Source organism: Sander lucioperca, chromosome 11 (genome assembly GCF_008315115.2).
Source record: "Sander lucioperca isolate FBNREF2018 chromosome 11, SLUC_FBN_1.2, whole genome shotgun sequence".
NCBI lineage: Eukaryota > Metazoa > Chordata > Actinopteri > Perciformes > Percidae > Sander > Sander lucioperca.
In genome coordinates this window covers 14317770-14342769 of record NC_050183.1, presented here as the reverse complement: position 1 = coordinate 14342769, position 25000 = coordinate 14317770, and the positions used below count along the sequence as shown (strand labels likewise).

Genomic DNA, 25000 nt, shown 5'->3' with positions numbered 1-25000 from the left:
ATATAGCATATATTTCTGTCCAATAATGTAACACGGACCTGGCTTTAATTCTCAGTTGTTGTACAACAAATGAAGACAGCACAGATGTTAAAGGTCCCTGTGATGGCCACACAGCCATCTTAAGCTGCAGACACACTGAGCAGACGGCCGACCCTCGGCAGAAAAGGCAGTTGGGCTGATCAGTCTCCCCGAGTTGGTCAAAAAAGTGCCTCGGAACACACCGAAGAGACGAGACGTAATACGTCTCCATAACAGCAGGCGGCGCTAATCTGTATTTTTGCCCAAAAATGAAAACCGGCAGCTGATTGGACGAACGCGTCACGTGGGTCTGGTTTCTCCGGAAATTCAAAGCCAGACTGTCATGGCGGCTCGTTCAGAATACAATCTCATATTGGACTAAAATAGTTCACCGAAACGTGTTTCTGAAAACATTTTAAGAGAGAAATAGGCCGTGCAGTTGCTGAATCTGTCTTCATTTCAGATCGACAAAGGTCAGTTTAAAAGATTTTCGTCAGATTTTGAGAGACTCTAGTCACGCTCATCCCGCTCCCCGTTTCCGGGTTAGTCTCCACCAATCAGATGGGTCATTTGAGTCTGACTGCCGGCAGTGCCCGCCCCGCTGATTATACATGTCAGGTTGGCCAAAATGAAGGCCGACGGCCCCTCGGACGAACGACGGAACACACCGAACAGACTCGAGTCACCGACCTCGCCAGACTGTCCAACCGCCGATTATCAGCTCTGTGTGTCAGCGCCTTTAGCGCGCTTTCACACCTATAATTCGGCTTGCTGAGATTTGTGTATGGCGGTGGCGCAGTGGATGTGACACTATGATGTGGGAGATCTGGGTTCAATTCCCACTGCGATACATCAGCCACTGTGTCCCTGAGCAAGACACTTAACCCCTAGATGCTCCAGCGGCGTACGACCTCTGACATATATAGCAACTGTATGTCTCTTTGGATAAAAAGTGTCAGCTGAATGACATGTAATGTAATGATTCGGGGGTTAAGTTGCAACATGGTTGCATTTCTCATTTGGTCCAACCCGTTTTCACTCCCAAGTCCTAAAATATGGGTGCTTGGTCAGCGGCTCTCAGCGTCAGATACGACGCAAAAATCCCCTTCAGCGACTGTGTAGAACGCACCAAGCAGAGCAACAGCTCGGCCACAGCGCTGTAAGATGACGTATTATTAAGAGCGACAACGGTAGAGAGTAGCATGAAAGACCGAAATGCCGTGTAGGGAGGTAGGTTGGGGTGGTGGATGGGTCAAACAACACAGGACTTTCACCCAGGAGCCCGGGGATTGTGTCCTGTTCTTGTGTGTAAAATGTACATTTTATAACCTAAACCTAAATCTAACTGTCCTGTTCTTGTGCCACATGTCAGTTAAACGTACGTCCCGACCCAGAGTGTCAAAAAGTGATGCCAAACGTTCAGAACAAGCGGCTTTAAATATGACGCTAAAGGAGACCGTTAGCGTCTAACGCGCTCATCTGTTGACATTTCCAAATGCCTTCCTACAAACGTACATGTGTCATTAGTATGAGAAGAAAATGAGATTTTAACCGTGTCGGGCTCGGGCCGGGCTCGGTTACTGCTCTGTCGGACGCGGGCCGGGCTCGAACAGAAAAATGCGGCCCGATCCGCACTCTAGTCTAAAACCAGCCTCTGGAGACTCGACCAGCTGAGTCGCAGCGACGCCATCAGCTGGGTTGAGTCGAGCTGAGACGGGCCGGTTTCGTCTCGTCTCGTCATCTTTGGTCTGAACTGGACTTAAAACGTTAAAAAAAAAATTTCAAATTTTGACTAGAGATGGCCCAATACCATTTTTTGCTTCCCGATACCGATTCTGATACCTGAACTTGCGTATCGGCCGATACCGAGTACCGATGCGATACCAGTGTGTCATATATTTTATTATGTTTTAACAACTGTATACTACTATCTCTGTATGGATGATATGATGTATAACAACTGTATACTACTATCCCTGTATGGATGATATGATGTATAACAGCTGTATACTACTATCTCTGTATGGATGATATGATGTATAACAGCTGTATACTACTATCTCTGTATGATGATATGATGTATAACAGCTGTATACTACTATCCCTGTATGGATGATATGATGTATAACAGCTGTATACTACTATCCCTGTATGATGATATGATGTATAACAGCTGTATACTACTATCCCTGTATGATGATATGATGTATAACAGCTGTATACTACTATACCGATACCAGCGATTTAGGCAGTATCGGAGCCTCGGTATCGGAACATCTCTAATTTTGACCCAGAAAAACTAAAAGTTGCATGGTCGACAGGAAGACAACACAAGGGTTAACTACTAATAATCGGTATCGGCCTTGAAAAACCAGTATCGGTCAATCCCTAATTTTCTTACGGTTAGAGCTGTGGCTTTGAGTTGAACTGTTCCCAGCCTTGTTTCGCATGTTGAGGCGATCCCAGTTCGCTCCGTCCCTCTGTGGTCTCTGTCTTCCTGCTGTCTCCGCGAGCTGTCTGACAGATAGATACTCCGTCTGGAATCGGGCCAAAGCTCTGCTCCGCTGACGTGACGGGACAAATTAGTGTTACTCTGGCTAATGTATTCAAACTGCTGCCGAGCGGCTGCAGAGGACATTGAGAAGTATTAGAAATGATAGCTTTGACTGTCAGCGACGCTAACCACTCCTGAAAAGGTGACAGCACATTTGGCTGCTATTTGCGAGAGAAGGAGAGGAGAAAAAAAAAGCCTACAAGTTTAACTTAGGGGCATTTTGATCTTTAATTCATACGGGATGTGGAAAATGTGTTTAGTTCTATTCACATCTCAAAAGAGTCATTCTGACGAGAGAAACATGCCGCGGAGATCATCTCACGCCATCGCGCCTTCGACACTTTGATGATTTTGTACTTTTTCTCAGTGCCGGTCAACTCATTGACAAACTATCCTTTCATAAAAAAAGCTCAGGGAGGAACAACTCCGCACCACTCCCCCCCCCGCCGAGCTCTTACGCACGCAATCGCTGAATACTTGAGGCGACTCCTGGATGTGTTTTATGCAGACAACATCTGACAGGCCTGAAATGAAGCCAGGGCAGATATGAAAGCCGGCACTGTCTGTCAAAACCAGGAAATAATCAGCCCCCCCCCCCTTCCCCCTCTGTCCAGCCTTCAGGGGCCCAGCTGAAAGTCATTAAACCCAAAACAATGTGCTGCTTCTACTGTTAGTCTGAAGAAAATAATAATAGTAATAATACTTAGGAGAATTACCATAACCATCGGAGAGGATCTCAATTATCTGGTGTGTTTTTAGCCCGCTCGGGATGACTGTCAGGGGTGTGGTCGGCCCGGGCTGCACTGTTGGAATATTTTTGGGAAAATTGGTCAGCATTTATGTTCCAGCCTTGATTATAATAGCCAACGGTGATGACCCATCTCTAATCCTGTTAGAGTTTGTTTGGGACATGAGATGAAAAACATTATATATATGAAGAAAAAAAAGCATTCAAAAGTCCTAAAACTACATCCATATGCTTTCTGAGTTTTTTATTTTTGCAAAACAATGCAGCTAAGCGTCTTCATGAATTCTGAATTTAAGCAGACATGCAGTAAGATGCTCTGAAGTTCCTCGACGCTGTGCTGGAAAGTGGGATTTAAGCAACTTATCGTCTAAATTGAAGCACTACAAAAAAGAAAGAAATCAATATAAAAAGTACATATTACAAGCAAAAGTATAAAACCTACTTACATAAAAACAAATGTAATATTTACACCTGACCAATTTGAAGGACTGAATGAGCATTATTTCTCCTGCAACATACATGAACAGTGAACTAGACCCTCCACCTGCTATTACCGTGTGACCTGTATCTGGATATTTAACAGATAACTTCTAAAATAACATTTAAATACAATTAGGCCAATATAAAGATATCTCCTGCTACCTTTTACCTGGCTGGATACAGTAACACTAATACAGGTTTTTCCGGTGTTACGAAGAAATCTGTGACTTGTCAGAATGTGTGACTGTGGCACCGTATACCTGTTGCAAATAATTTTGTGACTTCGTGGGGAAAATTGGACCTGGGCAGAGGCATTAATAAAATCGATATAAAAAATAGCGTTAGTCTCGTTTGCAGATACAGGGCATTTCTGATCATCAGATGGAACATTACACAGTTTCAGAAACGTGTAAAAGTTACATATAGTCTCCACTGGCCCCGATTCGAACGGCTTTCAGCTCCTCACCAGACACTCTTTGGTTTGGTCCGCTGATGTTCGACCACAAACACATTACTTTAATTCTGAGATTCTCGTGAGAATCCAGCTGTACTGCAAGGTACTAGGCATCTTTAACAGCTGGAAAAAAGAATTTGTGTTGTGTGTGTGTTGTGTGAATGTTACTGAGGCCTGAAACTGGCCTCAGTAACGTTAGCAAGGCTACTGACAAGTAGCCTACAGGTCGTGGCTTTCTCTTGAGAGTCTCCTGCCTTGCTACCTTTGATCCGGGATGCATTTTGATCCGGGATGCATTTTAAATGTTTGTTGACCGCGGTTCAGCTGCTCCGGTCTAACTTGCATGTTTAGATCCGATCACAATGTGAGCAGAATCAAGATAACAAGAACTTTACATATTAATACCAAGTGTAAATGCAAAGGCCTGTGATCAGATGTCACTATCCACATAACGTATCCAGGTACAGATCACATGTTGATTGTATTCTAAAATATAAAACAATATGGTTTTAAAAGAAATCTAACATGAGTAGAGAGGCAAAGTCACTCCTCCTCTGGTGAACCTCATGGGATCTTATTTCGGAAAGAGTATGTCCGGTAGTGAACGGGGAGAGACTTATTCTATTTTTTATCCCGTTTGATCATTTTGTAAGTGAAGAAAGTCTCAGTTTGTCGAAGGTTTGTCGTAGTACCACTTAGTTTTGTGTGAAACCGCTCAGTGAACTACATCGCTCGTCTCGCACAATATATGTCACCTGGCTCGCAAGCTAGCAAGGCTAGCTTAGCTCTGTTCCCCAACACATGTAACGTTATTTTACCTGATGCATTTTATCCAGCGAAGTTTCATCAACCGATAAGCGAAAGAACGAACAAGATCCGTAGCTCGTGTGAGTGGTAACACACAGACATCTAAGCTTCAGCGAGACTTCAATTAGAGACCTTGGGGTGAGCAGTCTTTCTATTTACGTATTTTCACAGTCTAATACTTCAACAGTTTTAGGACAAACTGAGACTTTCTTCACTTGCAAAGTTATCTTTTAAAGATTTTTGGGGGGCTTTTTTCCCTTTATTTTAGAGTGAAAGTGGATAGACGCGCGCTCTTACTGGGTGAGCTAGAGACCGCCCCGATTATCTTTTAAATTGATAAACATTTTTTGTGTAATCCATGGCTGAATTCAAAAGGGATCATTCACTACGGTACATATTTTGTCTGAAATAATGTCCCATGGCGGTCCACCGGAAGGGGAGGGACTTTGCCTCTCTATTAATGGTGATATGTTGTACTTGTGCTGCCACATGTTGGATTTCTCACTCAGAGGAGAAACCATCTGAATCCACGGGCTAGTCCAAAGATCCTTCGGTTCAGGAACAAGATTCGCCCACAGTTACACTGGCGGTCGGCTGACTATAAATTACAGTCTGGCTTTGTGGACGTGCAGAGTGCTTCTGTAGAAGGTAAAGCTTTAATTCATTTCTGTGCTGAGCAGAAAAAAGGATAAAATCTCCCCGGGTGCCGTCACGCCATCCACATGGCCGTTTTCAGGATTTATCTCCTGATGACATCGTGAACTTGCGGTGTTGTTGCAGTTTTCAGAGACTTGATCACAAATCTAGACTTAAACAAAAGACGGATTACACGTGAATTCCGCTTTAGGTTGGATTTTTTATCCGAATGGAGCAACAACAATCTTTTTTTTTGGTACGGTAGATGTCACTTCTATTTCATGGCAATCATCCAGACGGGCATGATGATCTCTGGGAAGCCTTCCTGCTTCTCCACAGCCAGGACCTCCAGGCCCGCCTTGGCGATGATGCACTTCATGATGTCCAGGTGGCGGCTGATGCTGCTGTCGATGGGGTCCAGCTTGCAGCCCTGCCGCGCCATATTGTCCTTTATTATGATCACGCCGTTTGGACGGAGACTCTTCTTACAGCGCATCAGGAAGTTCATCAGATCCTTGTCTGTTAGGTGGCCTGAAGAGAAAGACAGATAAGGAATGACGATAAAAAACAACCAATCGCAACTGGGATACCTGTCTCTGCAGCAACAGGTCCTACCAACCATACGATGATATCGGTCGTTTGATGCTACCCTCTAAAGTCTGATTTATGGTAAGTGGACTGAAGTTTATACTTGTGCGTTGGTGTGTGCGACGATCTCTTTAAGAAAATAGCCAACCCGGTCTCACGCCAGTTCATGAAATGGATTTATTGATCCATGTACAGGTCACGATTTTCTCTTTTATTTCGTGTACAGGTCACGATTTTCTCGTTTATTTCGTGTACAGGTCATGATTTTCAAACGTGACCATTTCACGACCTGCCATGACAGTGGGCTGCTCTGGGGGACGCCACAACGGGGAAATGAAACGCCACATGCCGGCGACAACAACGGGACGGACCGCCACATGCAGGATGCGATCCCCGGGTGCAGGGACACAATCTGCGGTCTCCGTGGCACGCAACAACGGGGACATGAAACGGGGAAAGGAACCATCACACACAGGAGACGCCGACAACAACGGGACGGTTGTGGTTAGGAAGAGAATAACGTGGAAAGGAACTGCAACACGCGGGACGCGATCCCTCAGTCTCCGGGGTGAAAGTCCTGTATTGTTTGACCCATCCTCCACCCCGACCAACCTCCCTGCGTGGATTTTCACCTTATCGATACTACTCGTTACCGTAACCATTCTGTGATCACGAAATATGCTTCCCATTGAAATACATTACTTTCAAATTCGTGCTCACCACATGAAAATAACAACATTAACGTGTTCAGTACTAGGGTTGGGTATCGTTCGGATTTTTACGATTCCGATGCCGAACCGGTACTTTTAAAACGATTCAGATTCCTAAACTGATTCTTGAAAAACTGAAAAATGACATCAAAGAAAGGCTCTTTTATAGAGTTTTTTTTTATTGAAAATTATTTAAATGTAACAATATATATAACGTTTTAAAGTACTTAATTAATAAGTAAACCTAAGTCATCTAACAGTGAATGGTTAACATGCTTTTACGTCCGTTTTGGTGAACCCAGAGGGAAAATATGGCATTTTAAAAGTAGCCTACATTTACTATTTACTATGACTACAGAGAAAGTGTGATAGTAGTAGTACGTCCGTTTCGGAGCGACAGAGGGAAAATATTTCAGTCGACACATTAAGTGGAACCGAAATGAGGAACCAAAATTTTCGTTCTAATCCGGTCCGATTCCTACGCAACCGGTTCCATAGTGGAACCGGGTTTCGGTACCCAACCCTATTCAAAGACGATTCTGCAGCGACTGAGGTCCAATGAGCAGTAATGTAAACTGAGATCCTTCTCATACTTACATGCCACCCACTGCATCCAGATGACGTCGTACTTGTTTTTCGGAGGCGTGAACTCCTGCAGGTTGTAGCAGTAATACGTGTTGATGCGGTCGGCGTCGTCGCCGAGGTACTCCTCGTGTGCGTAGAGCAGGAAGTGCTCCATCATGTCAGCCAACTCCATTTTCTCAAACACAGGAAGGAGGACACCTTTGGATACGCGGCCGATCCCGGAGCCACAGTCCAGGGCGCAGTGTGTGCCCGCCTTACCAGGACCCTGTGTGGGGGGGGGGGGGGGGGAGAAGTATTCAGATACTTTCCTTAAGGAAAAGCACTAATACCACACTGTAAAAATACTCTGTTACAAGTAAAAGTCCTGCATTGAAAATGTTAAGTAAGTACAAGTATGTCTGTATCATCAGGAAAATGTACTCAATGCAGAACAATCCTCCCATTTTAGAAAGTGTTAAGGATCCAAACAGTTGTGTGTTAATGGTCTAATCATCTCAGCTGGACTTGTAGCCGTTATATTGTTGGCTAGTTTCATTCATAATAAAATATTATTTTATAAACTACATGTGTTTTGTGTGCAGAAATATTAATGTGTAAAGTAACTAGTAACTAAAGCTGTAACAGATGAATGTAGTGGAGTAACTAAAGTAACTAGTAACTAAAGCTGTAACAGATGAATGTAGTGGAGTAAAAAGTACAATATTTCTCTCTGAAATGTAGCGCAGTAGAAGTAGAAAGTGGCATAAAAAGAAAAGACTCAAGTAAAGTACAAGTACCTCAACATTTGGACTTAAGTACAGTACTGGAGTAAATGTACTTTCTTATATTCCAACACTGAAAAAGGGATAAAACATTCAATAATTGTTGCATTTAGAAGATCAATGCATTGTCATGAACGGGTTTGTACGATATTGTACGCAAATGTACGCCCATCAATTGGTGTGATATCCTATGAAATTAGGCGACCGCCGTCGCTCGTATCAGCGGACATCACTGTTAAGTTTAGCCGGACAAAAAGACAGCAACAAAACCACTAGTTAAGTTTAGGAAAAAGATCGTGGTTTGGATTAACCCTTGTGTTGGCTTCCCATCGACCATGCGACTTGCAAAATTTTCAAATTGAAACTTTTTTTGGTCACTTTTTTCAAAGAATTTCGTCACTTTTTCCCGATGTTTTTGTCACAAATTTTCGATATTATTGATTTTTTGGCATTTTTTTTTTTTACGTTTTTGTAGTTTTTTCCCCCAAAAAATGTCACTTTTTTTCCATTTTTTTTGTCACAAATTTTCAATATTATTGTTAATTTTTTTGCACTTTTTTGACATTTTTGTTGTTTTTTCCATAAAGAATTGTCACATTTTTTCCAACGTTCTTTGATAAAAAAAAATTTCAAACACTATAAAATTGAATAACACACCCAAATTCAATGAAAGTAGTGAAATGATCATTTATTTTACTTGTTAAGAGTAATGGTTGTATTGAACTGTCCACGTAATGTTCTTGGACAATTTGGTTGAAAGAAAAGCCAAATTTCTGATAGGCCTATAGAAACTTTTTGAAAATTTGTCAAATTTGACCCGAGGACAACAGGAAGCTTAAAACCCTCCAGAGGAACGATCACGTTTCCTTGGATGAAAGTCTTTTGTTTTTTTCCCAGAAACGAACTCCGCTCCCCAAGCGCTGTATTTTATGACGCATCCATAGAGGATAAAATCAGTAAAATACCTCAACTAAAGCTCGAAAATTTAGAGCTGGATTTATGTTTCCCAGAAAACAAAATGGACATTTAAATGTGCGTTTCCCTGCAGCATGTTATTACCATATGTATGAGTCAGCGATCTAGACTTGATTGACTTTTCTGTGTTGCCAGATGTCCGGCCTCTGTTTCCTCAAAAGCGCCGACAGCACAAACAAGTCGACCTCGGCTCCTCAGGGCAACCAAACTATGAACTTTACCACGAGGGAACGAAAAAAGTCACCTCACTTGAATCACGCTGGGTTTTTCTTCCTTTTCATTTGGTATTCTGACCTCACTCCAACCCCTCCGCATCAGGGGCCCCCAGTGTGTGATTGTATAAAAGATGGGGCCCCGAGGAACTCTGTGCTCGCTTCCTGGTTTCGGTGAATTACTGCCATATTGCTCCGCACGTATGTAGCTCAGTTTAATCTGGATGTGTTCTAAATCTTTTCCTTCCTCAACGTGTTTTTAACGGAGATGTCGGGTTTAAACAGGAGCTGATCGCAGCCAGCGAGGAGCACGTGTCACTGAGCACACTTTTGTAGAAACGTTGGCCGAAGAGAGAGAAGTCTTTCGACACTTTTGGTTTATCATTCAGGGTCTTTGCATTCAAGTGAGGAGTTAAATGAGATTTTCTGGACATTACAGTACATGCACACAAACAGAACAACTACAAATTGCAAACATAAAACTACTTTTTCTACAGCGCTACAGTAAATGCGGTTCATCACTCCAAAGAGACATACTGTACCACACAAGCAGGGTTCCCCCTAGGTTTGTGGAAGGTGCAGGTATTTGGTGGGCAGTTTTAGGGGGTCTTCCCTTAAGAAAATGTGATGTTTTTAATTAAAAAAAATTTATTTCACATCATTTTGAACCATTATTATTACCATATCTTTGTTACACAATGCGTATCACACTGTATACAAACCATATTTATAATATTCTATTTTTATATATGTATATAGTGTCTCAGAACTGTGCACCTTGCCCCCCTTTTTCTTTTGCACTACTTATTTTATTCCATGTTGTTACATTTCTTTTACGTACATGTTGACACTGGAAAGGAGTTGCTTAAATCTCGTTGTACATGTGTATAATGACAATAAAAGGCATTCTATTCTATTCTATTCTATTCTCAAATATTGGAAAAGCTAGAGGCAGATGACTCACAAAAGCTACAAGACCGAAACTTGCTAAAGAAGTCCACAAATGTAGTTAGTTTTGATGCTCACATTGATTTTACATTCATTCAGCTTAGGTGCTGCCCAAAACGGCCTAAACGTTATAATCAGGGTTCAAAATGAACTTTTTCGTCTACCAGCCGAATGGCTATTCAATGTTCAAATTTCACCAGCCACTCAATGGAATACCATTGTTTTTTTGGCTGGTGAGTGTAGCAAATCTACCAGCCACTTGCATATTTTACCAGCATTTGGCTGGTAGATGCTGCTAATTTGGAACCCTGGTTATAATAGTAGGGAAAACCCTGCACAAGTATAAGGTGTTGTGAACGGGAGAGCATTTGAACTTGATTAATGCCGTGCAACATTTCCAAGCTTCTTATAACCTCTGTTTCACAGCTTCTGTTTGGTTTAAGCTTGGTGTCATTACCCTAAAGTTTTGTGGTAAAATGATTCCTGTGACCTTTTTGATTACATATTAGTGTGTTCTGTATAGGGCCTAGTTCTGTAGGCTGCATAATAAACACCGGCCTGCAGTCGGAGCCCGCTGAAGTTAACTTGGTGAGCTCTCTGTGAACTGCTGTCCACATTCACTTACTCAGGTCTTGGTGCATCACTGCAGTGTGGATTTAAATGTACGATAGTTTCCCCTGAAATGTGGTAGTCCTGTTGTCTTTCTACTCCCAACCTCCCGGCCCTCGTTGACACTGCCATTACACGCAAAGCACTCAACATAGAAGCACACAACCTCAGCCACCAGCTGAACTCATGCTTCACATTATCCAGCTGCAGATCTGTAAAAAAAAAAAAAAACGTACAGCAAGAGCCCTCCACAAACTAAAGCAATAAGACTCAATGGACTCGTGTTGTTATTGTCTGGTGAGTTTGGCAATAGCGATTTACATGTTAAACAAAATGGCTCTTACTATTTAACAAAAAGGTCTATCTCTGTAGGGATCCTTTCCATAATGTAGTCAGACACCTGGAATAATAATCTGACATCAACAGCACTTTTAGTTAAGTTTCAAAGATGGTGAACAAAACATGGGGAAATAGGGTCCAGGTTCCCTTTAACCAGAGGCCTGTACTACGAAGCAAGATTTGGTGTTAACGAGGTAACTTCAGGTTCAACCCAGGGTTTTGTGTATCACGACGGTGGATCACTTGTTACCGGGTTAAATCGCCGTGGTAACTTATGCTGAACACCTAACCTGGTCGGGAGCCGGTTATGTTGGAGATTAGAGATCAACCAGTGTTAAAGCACCGCCTACCGACCAATCAATACTCGATTGATAACGGCGTCACCGTTCTTAGAAGATCAGGCGGAGCTCGGTGCACGGAGAGAGAGAGAAAGAGAGAGAGAGGTGCGCTCATAAAAGTTAAAACACCTAGAGACCGACAACCCCGTTAACATTCCCTGATTTTCAGCGCAGGGAATTATGTATAAGCTATTCTATTTGTCGGCTTGTTGAGCCATGTGTTGCCCATGCGCACATCGGTTTGAATTATGTTTTGATATTTTTTATTTGCTCTCACGATCGCTTACCACTGCCAGGGTTGATCCGGATTAAAAGGCATGTTGATCTTGATTCGTAGTATAGGCCTCAGTACTTGTGGGCTGTGTAAAATCAAGGTTTGTTGTGTTTACATTAGCACTGGTAGAAAAGTAGCCACTTAGCTTCCTGCAGTTCCTCTAAAGCGTCCAATCTTAGCAGTTTATAATTAGAGCTTCTGTAAAACTGATCCTCTAAATAGCCACCGTCTCTGGGCCAAACCCATTCCCCTGAATTAGCACTTAGGCTCTCCTAACATCTAAATAAAACCCTCTAGTCCACTCTGACATACCCTCACATGAACACACAGAGATGAATGTCTGCACTGCAAACTAAAGAAACATTGAAAAATATGAGTATAAGAAGCTTTTAAAATGCAGAAAAAGTTGTGACATATTTTAAAGGAAAGGTTTTTGCGACAAGGGTTAGGGTTAGCCACTCATGTACACTAAATATGAAGATATATCAGGCTGCAGGCTAACTTAGCTTAGCAAAACGAGTGGATACAGAGGAAAACAGCTAGCCTGGTGCTTTCCAAAGGTACCACCTCTTAAGCTCACTAATTAACACATCTTGTTTGATTAATCCTGCAAAAACAGAAGCCTAAAAACAACCATTTTCCAGTTTAGAGATTGTTTTCGTCTTTTATTTTTGTTTTTGGCCAAGACCAGACAGATCAGATGCCTGGCAACCAGCAGAGACTTTAGGAATTTACAGGTTTGGAGCAAAACATAGTCCAGTACAAAACACCCCATACAACTGCAAATTGTTTGGTTTTGTGCAAATTAAACAAACAAGAAGGCATGGAAGGCAGATTTCTTCACCTTTAGACAGAGCCAGGCTAGCTGTTTCCAGTCTTTATGCTAAGCTAAAGGCCCTGACAAACCAAGGAGATTGTCCGTCGCCCTAGATTTTGCAGTGTGTCCTGCACCGTCGCTATGCGTCGGCTTTTCGAAATTCGTCTGCCTTTGAATCGGCCGGCATGACGAATCCATCTGAGTGAACAACCCGTTCTCATTCCGAACTCGTAAAATAAGGACGTTTGGACAGTGGATGTCAGCGTCTGATGCGACGAAAAAGGCGTCTTTCAGCGTGTTTGTGTAACGCACCGGGGAGAGCAGCAGTTAGATAGGATTTAGAGAGTAGTATGTAAGGGCGAATTTCCGCGTAAGGAGGTTGGTTGGGGTGGTGGATGGGTCAGACACAGGACTTTGACCCAGGAGAGCGGGATTCACGTCCCGCTTGTTACGCTTGCTATAGTCATTTTTTTCTTTCCTCCCGCGTGTCACAGAACCGTACGCCCACCCACGACCCTTTCCTAAACCCAACCGTCCCGTAGTTCCCGAGTGTAACGGAACCGTAAGCCCACCCACGACCCTTTCCTTAACATAACTGTGTCAAAAGGGACGGCAATAGTCCCGACCAAGCACGTTTAGTTATAGAGCTAAAGGGACGGCAATAGTCCCGACCAAGCACGTTTAGTTATAGAGCTAAAGGGACGGCAATAGTCCCGACCAAGGGCGTTTAGTTATAGAGCTAAAGGGACGGCAATAGTCCCGACCAAGCACGTTTACTTAAAGCGCTAAAAGAGACTTTTAGCATCAATAAGAACGACAAAGGCACCTGACCAAGCGTCCATATTTTACCAGATGAGTGTGAGAACGTGTTGGATTGAAAAACGGCAGTGAGGAAAGAGCACACACAGAAGGCTCTTTTCACCTTTCATCTTCATCTCATCTGATCAATTCAATTCACATAAGAGCTGTCAAAACTGGCAGAAATTGACATTTGAATGTTCCTTCTAAAAATGTACGTGGTAGTTGGCCGTCGGCATTTGTGAGGTGCAATTTATTTGGCAAGATAAAGGCGGCATGAGGTGTCGCCACAGTTGGCCTTCTGGTTCTAGGCCGTCTGCTAGTTGTGTCGGGGCCTTAAGTTAGCTCCACACTTAGCACACAGACATGAGAGTGTTATCAAACTCTCTGCAAGAAAGTGAATGAGCTTATTTCCCCAAAATGTCAAACCAGTCCTTTAAAATGCATCCCCTTTGGTCAATCACACACCGCATTGCAAAGTATGAAACTTCAGATATTCCTCAGCAGAAAAGACCCTTGTGAACAAATTAGTGATCGTAAAAAACTGATCATAGTACAAAGTGATTAACAGCTGCTGGCTCGGCTTGTTCCGTGTGGGTGTTTATGAAGTCTGAGCTACTATTAGAAACTGAACCGAAGTGTCCTACAACACAAAACAAGGTGGAATTCTTTGTATGCAGTCAGGAAGATGGATTCCTCGCCCAGAATAGATTGTGACATGTTTATTCAGAGATAGCTGCAATGCAGTGTAAATCGATATACAAGTGGACATGAAGTCGAGAAGCTTCTCAAATGTTGCTGGATCAGTTTCACACTGAGCCTCTATCAACTTCTTTCTCTGACTCACCACAAACCTCTTCAGAAACTGCCGGGAACCCTCCAGATCGACGTTGCCTATCTCCACAAAGTCTCCCAGCATGCCCTCTTCCGAGGCGGGGACGTCCTCGTAGAACTGCTGAGCTCTGTAGTAAAACTGTTTCTCTCCTTTGATGTACTCACAGGTGACGGGAAACAGCTTCACTGTTCGAACACATAAAGAGAACAGAGGTAGGATTCATATGATGAAAAAACACAAAACCATCTACAGACTCTAATCTACGCCCTAATTTGGAGAAGCAGGAAGGCGTGCCAACACAGAAGCTAAGCAATGTACTGCTGTGAACGGGAGCAGCAGCTAAACGCATTTTAGACATCTAAAAACATCTATATCAGTTTAAGTGTACATTAGAATATTTTCACAGCATTACCTTGCTGTTACGACGGGGAGCTGAAGCCGTTAAATGTAGGGAAAAGTAATCCCTCTAAATCATCTGTTATAACCAGACCACATTTTTTGTCACATACAGCAAACATCTCCTCACTATCCGCTAGCTGCCTGTCCCCTGAACACACTGTAAAAAACATCTCCTCACTATCTGCTAGCTGCCTGTCTCCTGAACACACTGTAAAAAAACATCTCCTCACTATCTGCTATCTGCCTGTCCCCTGAACACACTGTAAAAAAACTTCTCCTCACTATCTGCTAGCTGCCTGTCCCCTGAACACACTGTAAAAAAACATCTCCTCACTATCCGCTAGCTGCCTGTCCCCTGAACACACTGTAAAAAAGCTTCTCCTCACTATCTGCTAGCTGCCTGTCCCCTGAACACACTGTAAAAAACATCTCCTCACTATCTGCTAGCTGCCTGTCCCCTGAACACACTGTAAAAAAACATCTCCTCACTATCTGCTATCTGCCTGTCCCCTGAACACACTGTAAAAAAGCTTCTCCTCACTATCTGCTAGCTGCCTGTCCCCTGAACACACTGTAAAAAAACGCGGTCTCTGTAGACAGCCCAGGCTCCACAAACACCAACAAAAATAAACTGCGGGGGCGAGGAGGAGGGAGGGGCGAGCTAGCCTCGTTTTGTTTGACAATACTTTGAACGCCAACAAGGAGTGACGTCAACAGGAAGTGACGTCACCCAACATCGATTAGAGCACCTTTAAATTGGCTAACATTGGCTAACATTGTAAAGTTACTAACCAAATTAATAGCCAATGAGGGAAGCAAACAACACTGAGTCTGTTTTCCGCCATTAAATTTGGGCGGTTTTGTGTGTGTTTTGGCTTGGAAACGTAATCTTTATTTGACAACACTGCTTGTAGTACGTATCCTACTTTTCCCATGAACACTATATCGTGAACAGCACGAAACAAATCAGAGATGCTGAAATTAAGTAGTAAAGTAAGCTTGGAGAAAAAAAATTGGCTAGTGCAATTGGCTTTTAACTTTAAAAATCTACTAGCCATGTTGGCTGGTGATCAAGAAAGTTAATTTAAAGCCCTGTTTATAACCCTCTAGAAGTTTTCTATATCTGCAGAGCCCCTGCCCTTTTTCTGTATTTTCTTTTTTCTGTGTTGCAGACGTCTCTGGGCATCAACCTCTATAAAAAAAAATGTAGGGACCAGGTGTCAGATTATAAGCATCCAAGAGGAAGCTACAAAAATGGCAGAGACAGTCAGACACCAAGTGGACAATGCTTGTTCCAAAACGAGAGTGAATCTGGCGGTGGCTTTCATCCACTGGGGAAAAGGAGCAAACTTTGAATGTTGTGTTTACCGACAAATCCTACTCATTCTGCCTTCAAGAAGACCTTCATTGGACCCTTTACGAAAGGGAACTGAAGCCGTTATCTCTGCTCTTTTCAAAGCCACCAGACTCCTTTGACAAAAAAAAGTCATTTTACCTCGCAGAACACAGGAGTTGCTGCTTTAACGCTGCCTTCATTGCTTAGTTTGTGTTATTGTGTGACTTTGGTGTTCTAAAACGGTTTTAGTCACACAAAAACAGAAACAAACTAACCGAAACGTGTTGTTTCGAGCTCCGTGCAGTGGCGCCAGAAGGAAGCCAAACACCATTCATCCAAAGGCACTGCCCACACAAAGATGACACAGAGCTTGATTAAAATCGGCAAAGTAGGGGCCGGGTTGGCTCAGTGGTAGAGCGGGTGCACATGTACTGAGAGGTTTATGCCTCGACGCAGAGGTCCGGGGTTCGGGTCCGACCTGTGATGATTTCCTGCATGTCTTCCTCCTCTCTCTCCCCTTTCTCACCTAGCTGTCCTGTCAAAAAATAGGGGCCACGATCTCGAAGGAACAGTAGAATGATAATTTGATTACCAGAAGACTATAAATAAGGACGTGCCTCTGCTCAGCTGTTACATAAAATAACATGCTGGTTGATTCATCTCTGCATTCACACGCTATTTAGGTTACAAATAACCAGAAAGTTAATACTTTTGTGAAACTGTGAACTTCGATGGAACCCTCTGTAGCTGAAACTACAACAATTCTGTTGTTTGTTGTTTTGTGTTTAATTATGTGTTGTACTACAACACTGCTCTTTTATAACATGATGTCAATGACATACTGTGACATTAAGAAACTTAACAACTGGCTTCTCAAACTACTCCCTCCCCTTCATGCCTCGGTTCTGCTGAGCTGAAATAAATCCTGCAGAATGAACGCAACATTGCCCAAGGCTTAGATGACACGTTCCTGGCGTGTAGGGCGTGGAGGCATGGGACCCTGGGGAGCGTCCGTCCGCTTGTCAAGCATCTCCAGTGGCAGAATTCATGACACCACAGTGAAACATTAAGAAGAGTGGGGATTTATTTCCAGCCGGACTCCCTCCTCCATGCTAGAAACATCAGGACGAGGCAGAGAGCCAAGAACGGGACTGAATCATTCAGCACCTGTAGGAACAAGGTATAGAAACACACAATTCATGTGATTTTCCTGGCAAGCTAGGGCCCACTTCATTATGAGATGTTTTGAGGGTTTTGTCCTTGCATCAGGTCTGATTGGAGCGTCTAAAGCTGGCAGTTACAAATAACGTGACCCTCAAGGAAGGATTTCAGAGGGTAATTATAGGAACATGGAGACCAAGAAGGGGGGAAGACAACGTGGTGACATACACAAGTGCCAAGGAAGTGTCCGTCCAGTGCCAACATGTTCTTCTTCCAGCTCATTAGAAGTGCTACACCTTTGACAACGAAGTAACGCAACGAGACATCGGATTTAATGTCACAAGATCCGAAGATTACTTCTGATGTGCACTGTAAACAAAATGCTGTAAAAATGGAAGAAAGAAATATATTTACAGTATTAAACTTCAATTCAAAAGATGAATCTGTTATGCTTTGTTTGAAACTTGAAAAAGTCAGTTACTCCACTGGAAAGTCGGTCAGTAAGTTCTGTAGTGTACGGGGCCCTTTCTTGTCCTTTTTTGAGAAACCTGAGACCGCCCTCTTCGAGTAATCAGCGTGAACTATTCTTACATATATCTACGAAAAGCACTGTAATTCGTTTGTATTTGACATATTTGTTATTGTTTGCACCACAATGACTGCTGCTGTATAAGTTGATGGATGATGATGAGTGGATGTTTTGAGTCATTTGGGACTTTCAAGCTGGGGAGCGGTGTTCATGTCCCAGGGAAAAACAGAAAGACTTTCACCCAGGAAACCCTAACCCCTAGTCTCGCTTTGCCAGACCTTCCACAGCGCTGCGGAGGAAGGTCTGGCTAGTCCACACAGCCTTCCTGGATGGGAGAAAAACATGCTCTGGTTTATTGGCATTTCTTTAAACCAATCACAATCGTCTTGGGCAACGCTAAGCACAGGGAAAAGCTGTGATGCCTCTGCAAAATAGTCTCTGAAGGAACTTATTTTGGTGGAACATGTGTACGTTCAAAAGTAGTTTTAGTCGTGCAACAGAAAACTCAGATTGGACAGATAGTCTAGCTAGCTGTCTGGATTTACCCTGCAGAGATCTGAGGAGCAGTTAACCATAGTCCTCAGAAATCCAGTTTAGAGTTCAGAACGCCAACACAAAGGAAGTCCAAGGTAAAGGATATCCGGCCCAAATGAGTGAAATCTGGCAGAATTTCCGTCGGCAACGGAACAATCCCGGAAGTGGAACGTCGAGGATATAGACCACCCTAACCCTAACCCTGTTCCCTGGGAGTGTTTTACTCCAAACCACCATCTTTTTCCTAAACTTAACTAGCGGTTTTGGTGCCTAAACTTAACTGTCGTTGCTGCATGACGCTCACTTTTTGTTGAACAAAGTCAACTGCCACGGCCCCTGAAAGGACAGTCATCTTGCGGAGCTCTGTAGCTGGCTCCCAGTCACCTTTTGCTTTGGAGGAATTTATTCCTCTTCCCTCTGGGCGGAGATAAAGGCTCCCTAGTGCAAAAACAAACGGGCACACATTTTCTTCTGTTCCTTGTGCAGTTAGAGCTAATAATAACTCGCACAACCCTTCAGTGTGCAGTTTTTATTTGTGTCACTTAAGCCTTCTTAACGACACTTCAAATCAGTCCTCGTTTTTCAGACACTCAAGGATTTCAGTTTGACCCTGTTCACTTTCAAGTGATGAAATTGGTCTTTATCAATCTGTTGGTTGTGCGCTGCTACATGGTTTTACGCCTTGTTTACTGTGTTTTTAAATTGTTATGTTGTTTTTGGTACCGGAAACTGCAGCTCAAATTTACCCTTGAGGGACATTAAAGCGCTCTTCACTCTGAAATTAGATGTTCTGTACAGTATATTTATTTTAGGTTTGCTCCTTTCCCTTGACATTTACTGTATTAAGACGTTTAAATAAAAGAAAGACAAAATAAACATTTCGTTGAGTCCATCTAAAGCTGTCACTGCTGTTCGTAAATAACCCGGCGACCGCAGCTCCTCTGACTGTCATGTATCGCACTGACTGACATGATTTAGAGCTCTCATGCTTACCATGCCATGCCATTAATGGTCTTTGTATCAAGTTAGTGGAAAGAAAACGAGGCGTCTGCAGAGAGAGATTGGCCAGCAGGTCAGGATCTCCCGTTTCTGCAGCCTGTGCTATCATGATGAAGTGCACACCCTGCACACGATTGGCTTTGACCTTCTGAAGAGTCGCCTCCTCTCCTGATGGAGAGCTTAGGCTTGTTCATTGACCAGCATGCTTTACAAAAAAAACTGATTTCTGCCTGTGCTTTTCTGTTGCAGAACAAATCTCCCACTTAAACCACAACTCTGCCTCTGTACAGTTTAAATGGACAATATACAACATGTTAGTTACTGAACTTGTGTCCTGAAGGTGTTGGCAGAGCTAAGCTGTTTACACTCATCTTTATGCCAAGCTAGAAGCTAGGCTAACCACGTCATGACTCCAGCTCCAAAACTTAAATGCCCTCACAGAAGATGGATATTGATCTGCTCATTGATTGAGCAATTAAGAGTATTACCCAATAATGTTAGTCTGGAAAATGGAAGAACATTACCAGGATAAAGTCTGACATCCGGCGTGTGGATGTTTTTTAAAGTGCTCATATTGTGAAAAAAAATCACTTTTTCTGGGATTTGGGGTGTTATTTTGTGTCTCTGGTGCTTCCACACGCATACAAACTTGAAAAAAAAAACATCCATGCTGTTTAGAGTGAGATACGGTTTCTGAATGTGTCCTGCCTTCAGTCTCTGGGTGAGCTGGTCAAAATCGGCAGGGTCGGCCGAAACATTTGGTGTGTGCTAACCACTTTAGCTAATACCACATCAGCTAGCTGTTTCTCCAACTTCGGTCAGTACAAGGCAGGATTAGCTGGTAGACTTCTTCTAAACGAGGGCACACTTCCAACTTTGCATGGAATACCTGCAGAACAGGGTTATGTAAGTAGTTCTATACAATTTATTTTGTAGATTAGGGTGAATTTGTGTGTGTTGTAGCAGTGTTTTGCCATTGAGAACGAGGTGGCTAACCGCTAGCAGCACTAGCTTCTAGCTAGTAGTCCTTACCTAGCTACTGCGCATGTGCGACTCCCAACAAAGATGGAACAGAAGTGTGATGCCTCACTCTGTAGCTAAAACAGAGAGCTCAACACACAGGGTGAAAAGAGGAGCTGCAGCAATGTGCAGTACAACAAAAATATGGTGTTTTTTGAAAATGAAACCACGTAAACCTATTCTGGTACAACCTCTAAATACAATTATGAACCTGAAAATGAGCATAATATCATCACTTTAAGCTATGTTCGCAACAGGAAACAACAACAAAGTTCGAGCTAGCAAGCTACACGCTAAAGTTTTGAAGAAAATTTGGATCGTGCAACAAGGCAGGCCTGCTTGGTTCTTTCGGGGAATGATTGTAAAGATTTACAAAGAATATGTTTATGGCATTGACCAATTGGTGGGATTGATGTGGACGAAGTACACACAGCAATGCACTGGTAAGAGCTAATGAGGATTAACCATGTGTCCAGCTAATTTAAATAGCTCTGTTCTGTTACTGTATTGTGTGAACAGCTAACTTCATTTAATATTGTATGTGGCTTTTTCTTTTGCAGGATGCAAATGTTCCACCAAAACAAGTTTCTGTTTTAGTTTCTATTAGACACTACTGAACCCTGTAGGAAATAACTAGTGTGAAAAAGAGTATGTACCCCGAAACATGCACACAAAAAAACATGCAAAACCTCCAGCATGCTTCTTCAGCTTTTCCCAATCCTAAATGGGGTTAAGGGTCAAGAAAAGGTTGTAAATCTTGTGCAGTTGGTTTGAGTTTTGGGCCTTCTTCTTACCCACGGGCATCAACTCAATCAGGTACAGGTAGCTGGCGAAGAACTCGCTCCTCAGCGCGTGCTGCAGGTGAAAGGACATGCTGTGGCGACACATGGAATCGTCTGTCTCTTTCCAGCGGTCCCTAAATGCCTGGTGGGCACCCTTGTACTCTACGTTGGGCGACGAGCTGCCACCACCATCTTCAAGTGAAATCTCCATGCTGGCTGTACAGTACGTGCACCTGACGGAGCGTCGCCGTTATCCAGAAGCTGTTTGACCGAGCGACGGCAGAGGAGAGTAACACTCAGTGTCTCCAGCTGCTGCTATATCTGTCTGGCTGAGTGTTCAACATGTCTCTGCCAGCGTTTAAGTGATCGGCAGAGATCTTTTTCACAGGGCGGTGCTCGGGACACCTCGCCAGATTTACAAATGACCTCCTAGGGGCACTGACTCTGGAGGAGTGAGGGAGGGAGGGGGGGTCTGCCGTCTCAGTACGAACAGCGGCGACTGAATTTCAGGCTGCAGATTCCAGAAGCACATGGGAGTCCATACATCCGACCTCAAGGCCTCGCTGCTGTATCATGTGCTCCTAAAATTAGCATTGTCTTCTCATGTTTGTATACAGGGCTCCTGTTTTGTACTGGGACAGCTCCTCAGAACAAAAAGTACAAATCAGGCTCCAAGTCATCTTATTCTCTTAGACGTACACCAAGTCCTCAAGAGTTTAAAAAAAAAAAACACACCTTTGTGCTTCTTAGTTTCCATTTGCGCCCCTTTTTCAAGAATCCTTAAAGACTCTTCTGTTCATTTAGAAAAGAGTTAAGGTTGTATCTGGTCTGCTGCGCAGAGAAAGGAAAGTAATGGACAAGATGAGGAGTCAGGAAAGAACATTTCTTGTATCTTGATCTTAAGTTATATAATATATATCTTCTTTGGTAAAAATTGCTTTAGGAATGTCACTTTAATTTCATGTAGTTTCACAGCAGTAAAACATATTTGAAAAAACAAAACAATAGCACATGCTCATCAAAAATTTGTTTTCATGTTGTGTAATGTATTCAGAAGAAAATTCACACACGCACGCACGCACACACGCACGCACGCACGCACGCACGCACGCACGCACGCACGCACCAACTGATAAATTTGTCAATCCACTTGCCAAGTTGCAACTTTATTTCCCATCCAAGCAAAGACTGGTAGCCAACCTACCTTACCTTCAAAATGGTGGTGATTTAAGCTCAGAGATGGGACAAAACTTTTGTTTTGCAAATCACATGTAATGCGATTGGTTTACGGATTAGTGACGTACCGAATGAAGTTGCTCGACATCTCCTCCTTCAGGAGAGGAATGTGACAACACCTCTCTAGTGACAAACTTTGCACAGATACAAGTCAGTGTAGTCAAGATCAGGCATTCTAGGGGACATTTACAGAAGAACAACACATTTTTGAGTGGAGGGGGACTTTAAGTATCTCAGTAACAATGAACTGGGGTGGTGATGGCGCAGTGGATATGACACGTGCTTTTGGTGTGGGAGACCTGTGTTCGATTCCCACTGCGATACATCAACCAATGTGTCCCTGAGCAAGACGCTTAAGCCCTAGTTGCTCCAGAGGCGTGCAACCTCTGACATATATAGCAATTGTAAGTCGCTTTGGGTAAAAAGCATCAGCTAAATGACATGTAATGTAACTGTTGTTTGCTTTCTTCTAAATTGTAGGCCTATAGTTTCAGCCAGAATGCTTTGGGAGGTTAAAACTTCGTCTGAGTGCCTCATTCATGTCGTGTCTACACTTCTGCGTGTCCCTGGCTATATGTGTCACTCTCACTGTCCTCTTTAGGTTGACACCTTGTAATCAGACCCCAGGATGAGTTAGAGGAGTTCAGTGGTTTAAGTGGTTCTTTGTAGTTCCCTTTGTTGACTTAACATAAAAATGGACAGCTTTGCAGATGGCGTGTTTGAATCACAATGGCTGTAGTTTTCATTGAGTAGGACGGTTGGGCATCTTTAAACCTGCGCGCAAACATACAGTCAAACTAAAATAAATGTGTCCTTGTAGCGCCAGTGAGGGAATACCGTATATTTTTGAACCCCTGAACACAAATAATATTCTGATATATCCATCACGAGCCACAGACTAAACTTAGTGCGGTGACATCAGCTGTCACTGGTGCTGAGATGAGTGAATACTTTGTGGAGAGCAGATCTACCGTGTTACCGTATTGATTACACCCACTTGCCATTTGTTTAGTTCTCACGTGTCACTTTAATGAACTCGATGCTCGGTTGGTTGTTGGAGTTTATGTACTACTGAACAAAATTATAAACGCAACGCTTTTGTTTTTGCCCCCATTTTTCATGAGCTGAACTCAAAGATCTAAGACTTTTTCTATGTACACAAAAGGCTTATTTCTCTCAAATATTGTTCACAAATCTGTCTAAATCTGTGTTAGTGAGCCAAGAAAATCCATCCACCTCACAGGTGAGGCATATCAAGATGCTGATTAGACAGCATGATTATTGCACAGGTGTGTCTTAGGCTGGACACAATAAAAGGCCACTCTAAAATGTGCAGTTTTACTGTGTTGGGGGGGTCCGGGGGATCTGAAAACCAGTCAGTATCTGGTGTTAGGGTTAGGGTTCATCTCTCTCTCTCTCTCTCTCTCTCTCTCTCTCTCTCTCTCTCTCTCTCTCTCTCTCTCTCAACCTGACTGCAGTTCATCGTCGTTACCGACTTGAGTGGGCAAATGCTCACATTCGATGGCGTCTGGCACTTTGGAGAGGTGTTCTCTTCACGGATGAACCCTAACCCTAACCCTAACCCTGGTTTTCGGACCCCGGAATCCCCAATACAGTAAAACTGCACATTTTAGAGTGGCCTTTTACTGTGGCCAGCCTAAGACACACCTGTGCAATAATCATGCTGTCTAATCAGCATCTTGATATGCCTCACCTGTGAGGTGGATGGATTATCTCGGCTCACTAACACAGATTTAGACAGATTTGTGAACAATATTTGAGAGAAATAAGCCTTTTGTGTACATAGAAAAAGTCTTAGATCTTTGAGTTCACCTCATAAAAAATGGGGGCAAAAACAAAAGTGTTGCGTTTATAATTTTGTTCAGTATAGATCAGGTTTATAACGTTTTCAAAAAATCCCATGAACAAAGCTTCCCTCAAAAACAATAGTTTGTCTTATTATGAAGTCTCAAAAGTCTTATTTTATTAAAACAAGTAAAGGAAATCTGTAAGCATAGAACCAATACATGTTGTTTTGTGAATGTTCTATAATCAAGTGTTATTTCTATTGAATCTGGTGTAGTGATCTGCCTTATTCTGTCTTTATTCAAGGCACTGATACTCATTTCTACTAAATTATTGAACTAATTTGATGGCGTATTGGAAACAAGCACATTTTTGTCTTGTTTTAAGCAAGGGTGAAACTTTGGGTTCAACATTGAGATGTTGAGATCTCCACTTTTGAGCAAAATTAAAATTTTGAGCATAACAAACACTTCATTTTCTGCATTCATGGGGACTGCAACAATTTGTACTTTTTCTGCATCCAGTTATGGTGCAAATTTATGTAAATGAAATTATAATAGGTTTTTGTTGTGGGTTGCACTGACCAGTTTTGATTATGAATAGTTGAATAGTTGACAAAATTAGGAATTTTACAGTGGGTCTTTTTGTGCAACTTCCAGTTTAAAAATACGGAGTCTCTGAAGGGACATGGGGAATTATTATTTCTTCTTAT

The 25000-nt window shown here is 42.8% G+C and overlaps 1 protein-coding gene and 1 long non-coding RNA gene across 2 annotated transcripts in view; both read right to left on the bottom strand.

Annotated features, from left to right (window-relative positions):
* Positions 1-4941: 4941 nt before the first annotated feature.
* LOC116054901 overlaps positions 4942-25000 on the bottom strand; it is a 20645-nt gene continuing 586 nt past the window's right edge. Inside the window, exons 2-3 of the long non-coding RNA XR_004106179.2 lie at positions 24753-24757; positions 4942-5039 (exon numbers count right to left, since the gene is read on the bottom strand). This is a non-coding gene — a long non-coding RNA (uncharacterized LOC116054901). The remainder of the gene's footprint in view (positions 5040-24752; positions 24758-25000) is intronic.
* mettl11b (methyltransferase like 11B) lies at positions 5381-21596 on the bottom strand. The gene is made up of 4 exons (XM_031306646.2): positions 21259-21596; positions 14499-14671; positions 7593-7845; positions 5381-6228 (listed from the first exon to the last, which is right to left on the bottom strand). Exons 1-4 carry the CDS (start codon positions 21455-21457, stop codon positions 5972-5974), a joined length of 882 nt encoding a protein of 293 aa, XP_031162506.1. The 5' UTR covers positions 21458-21596; the 3' UTR covers positions 5381-5971.

Coding starts and splice junctions, on each gene's coding strand:
- mettl11b (XM_031306646.2), bottom strand. CDS start 21,457: ATGGAGATTTCACTTGAAGATGGTGGTGGCAGCTCGTCGCCCAACGTA. Junction 14,672..21,258: donor GATTGAGTTGATGCCCGTGG/GTAAGAAGAAGG, acceptor GTGTTCGAACAG/TGAAGCTGTTTCCCGTCACC. Junction 6,229..7,592: donor CTGGATGCAGTGGGTGGCAT/GTAAGTATGAGA, acceptor CTTTCTCTTCAG/GCCACCTAACAGACAAGGAT.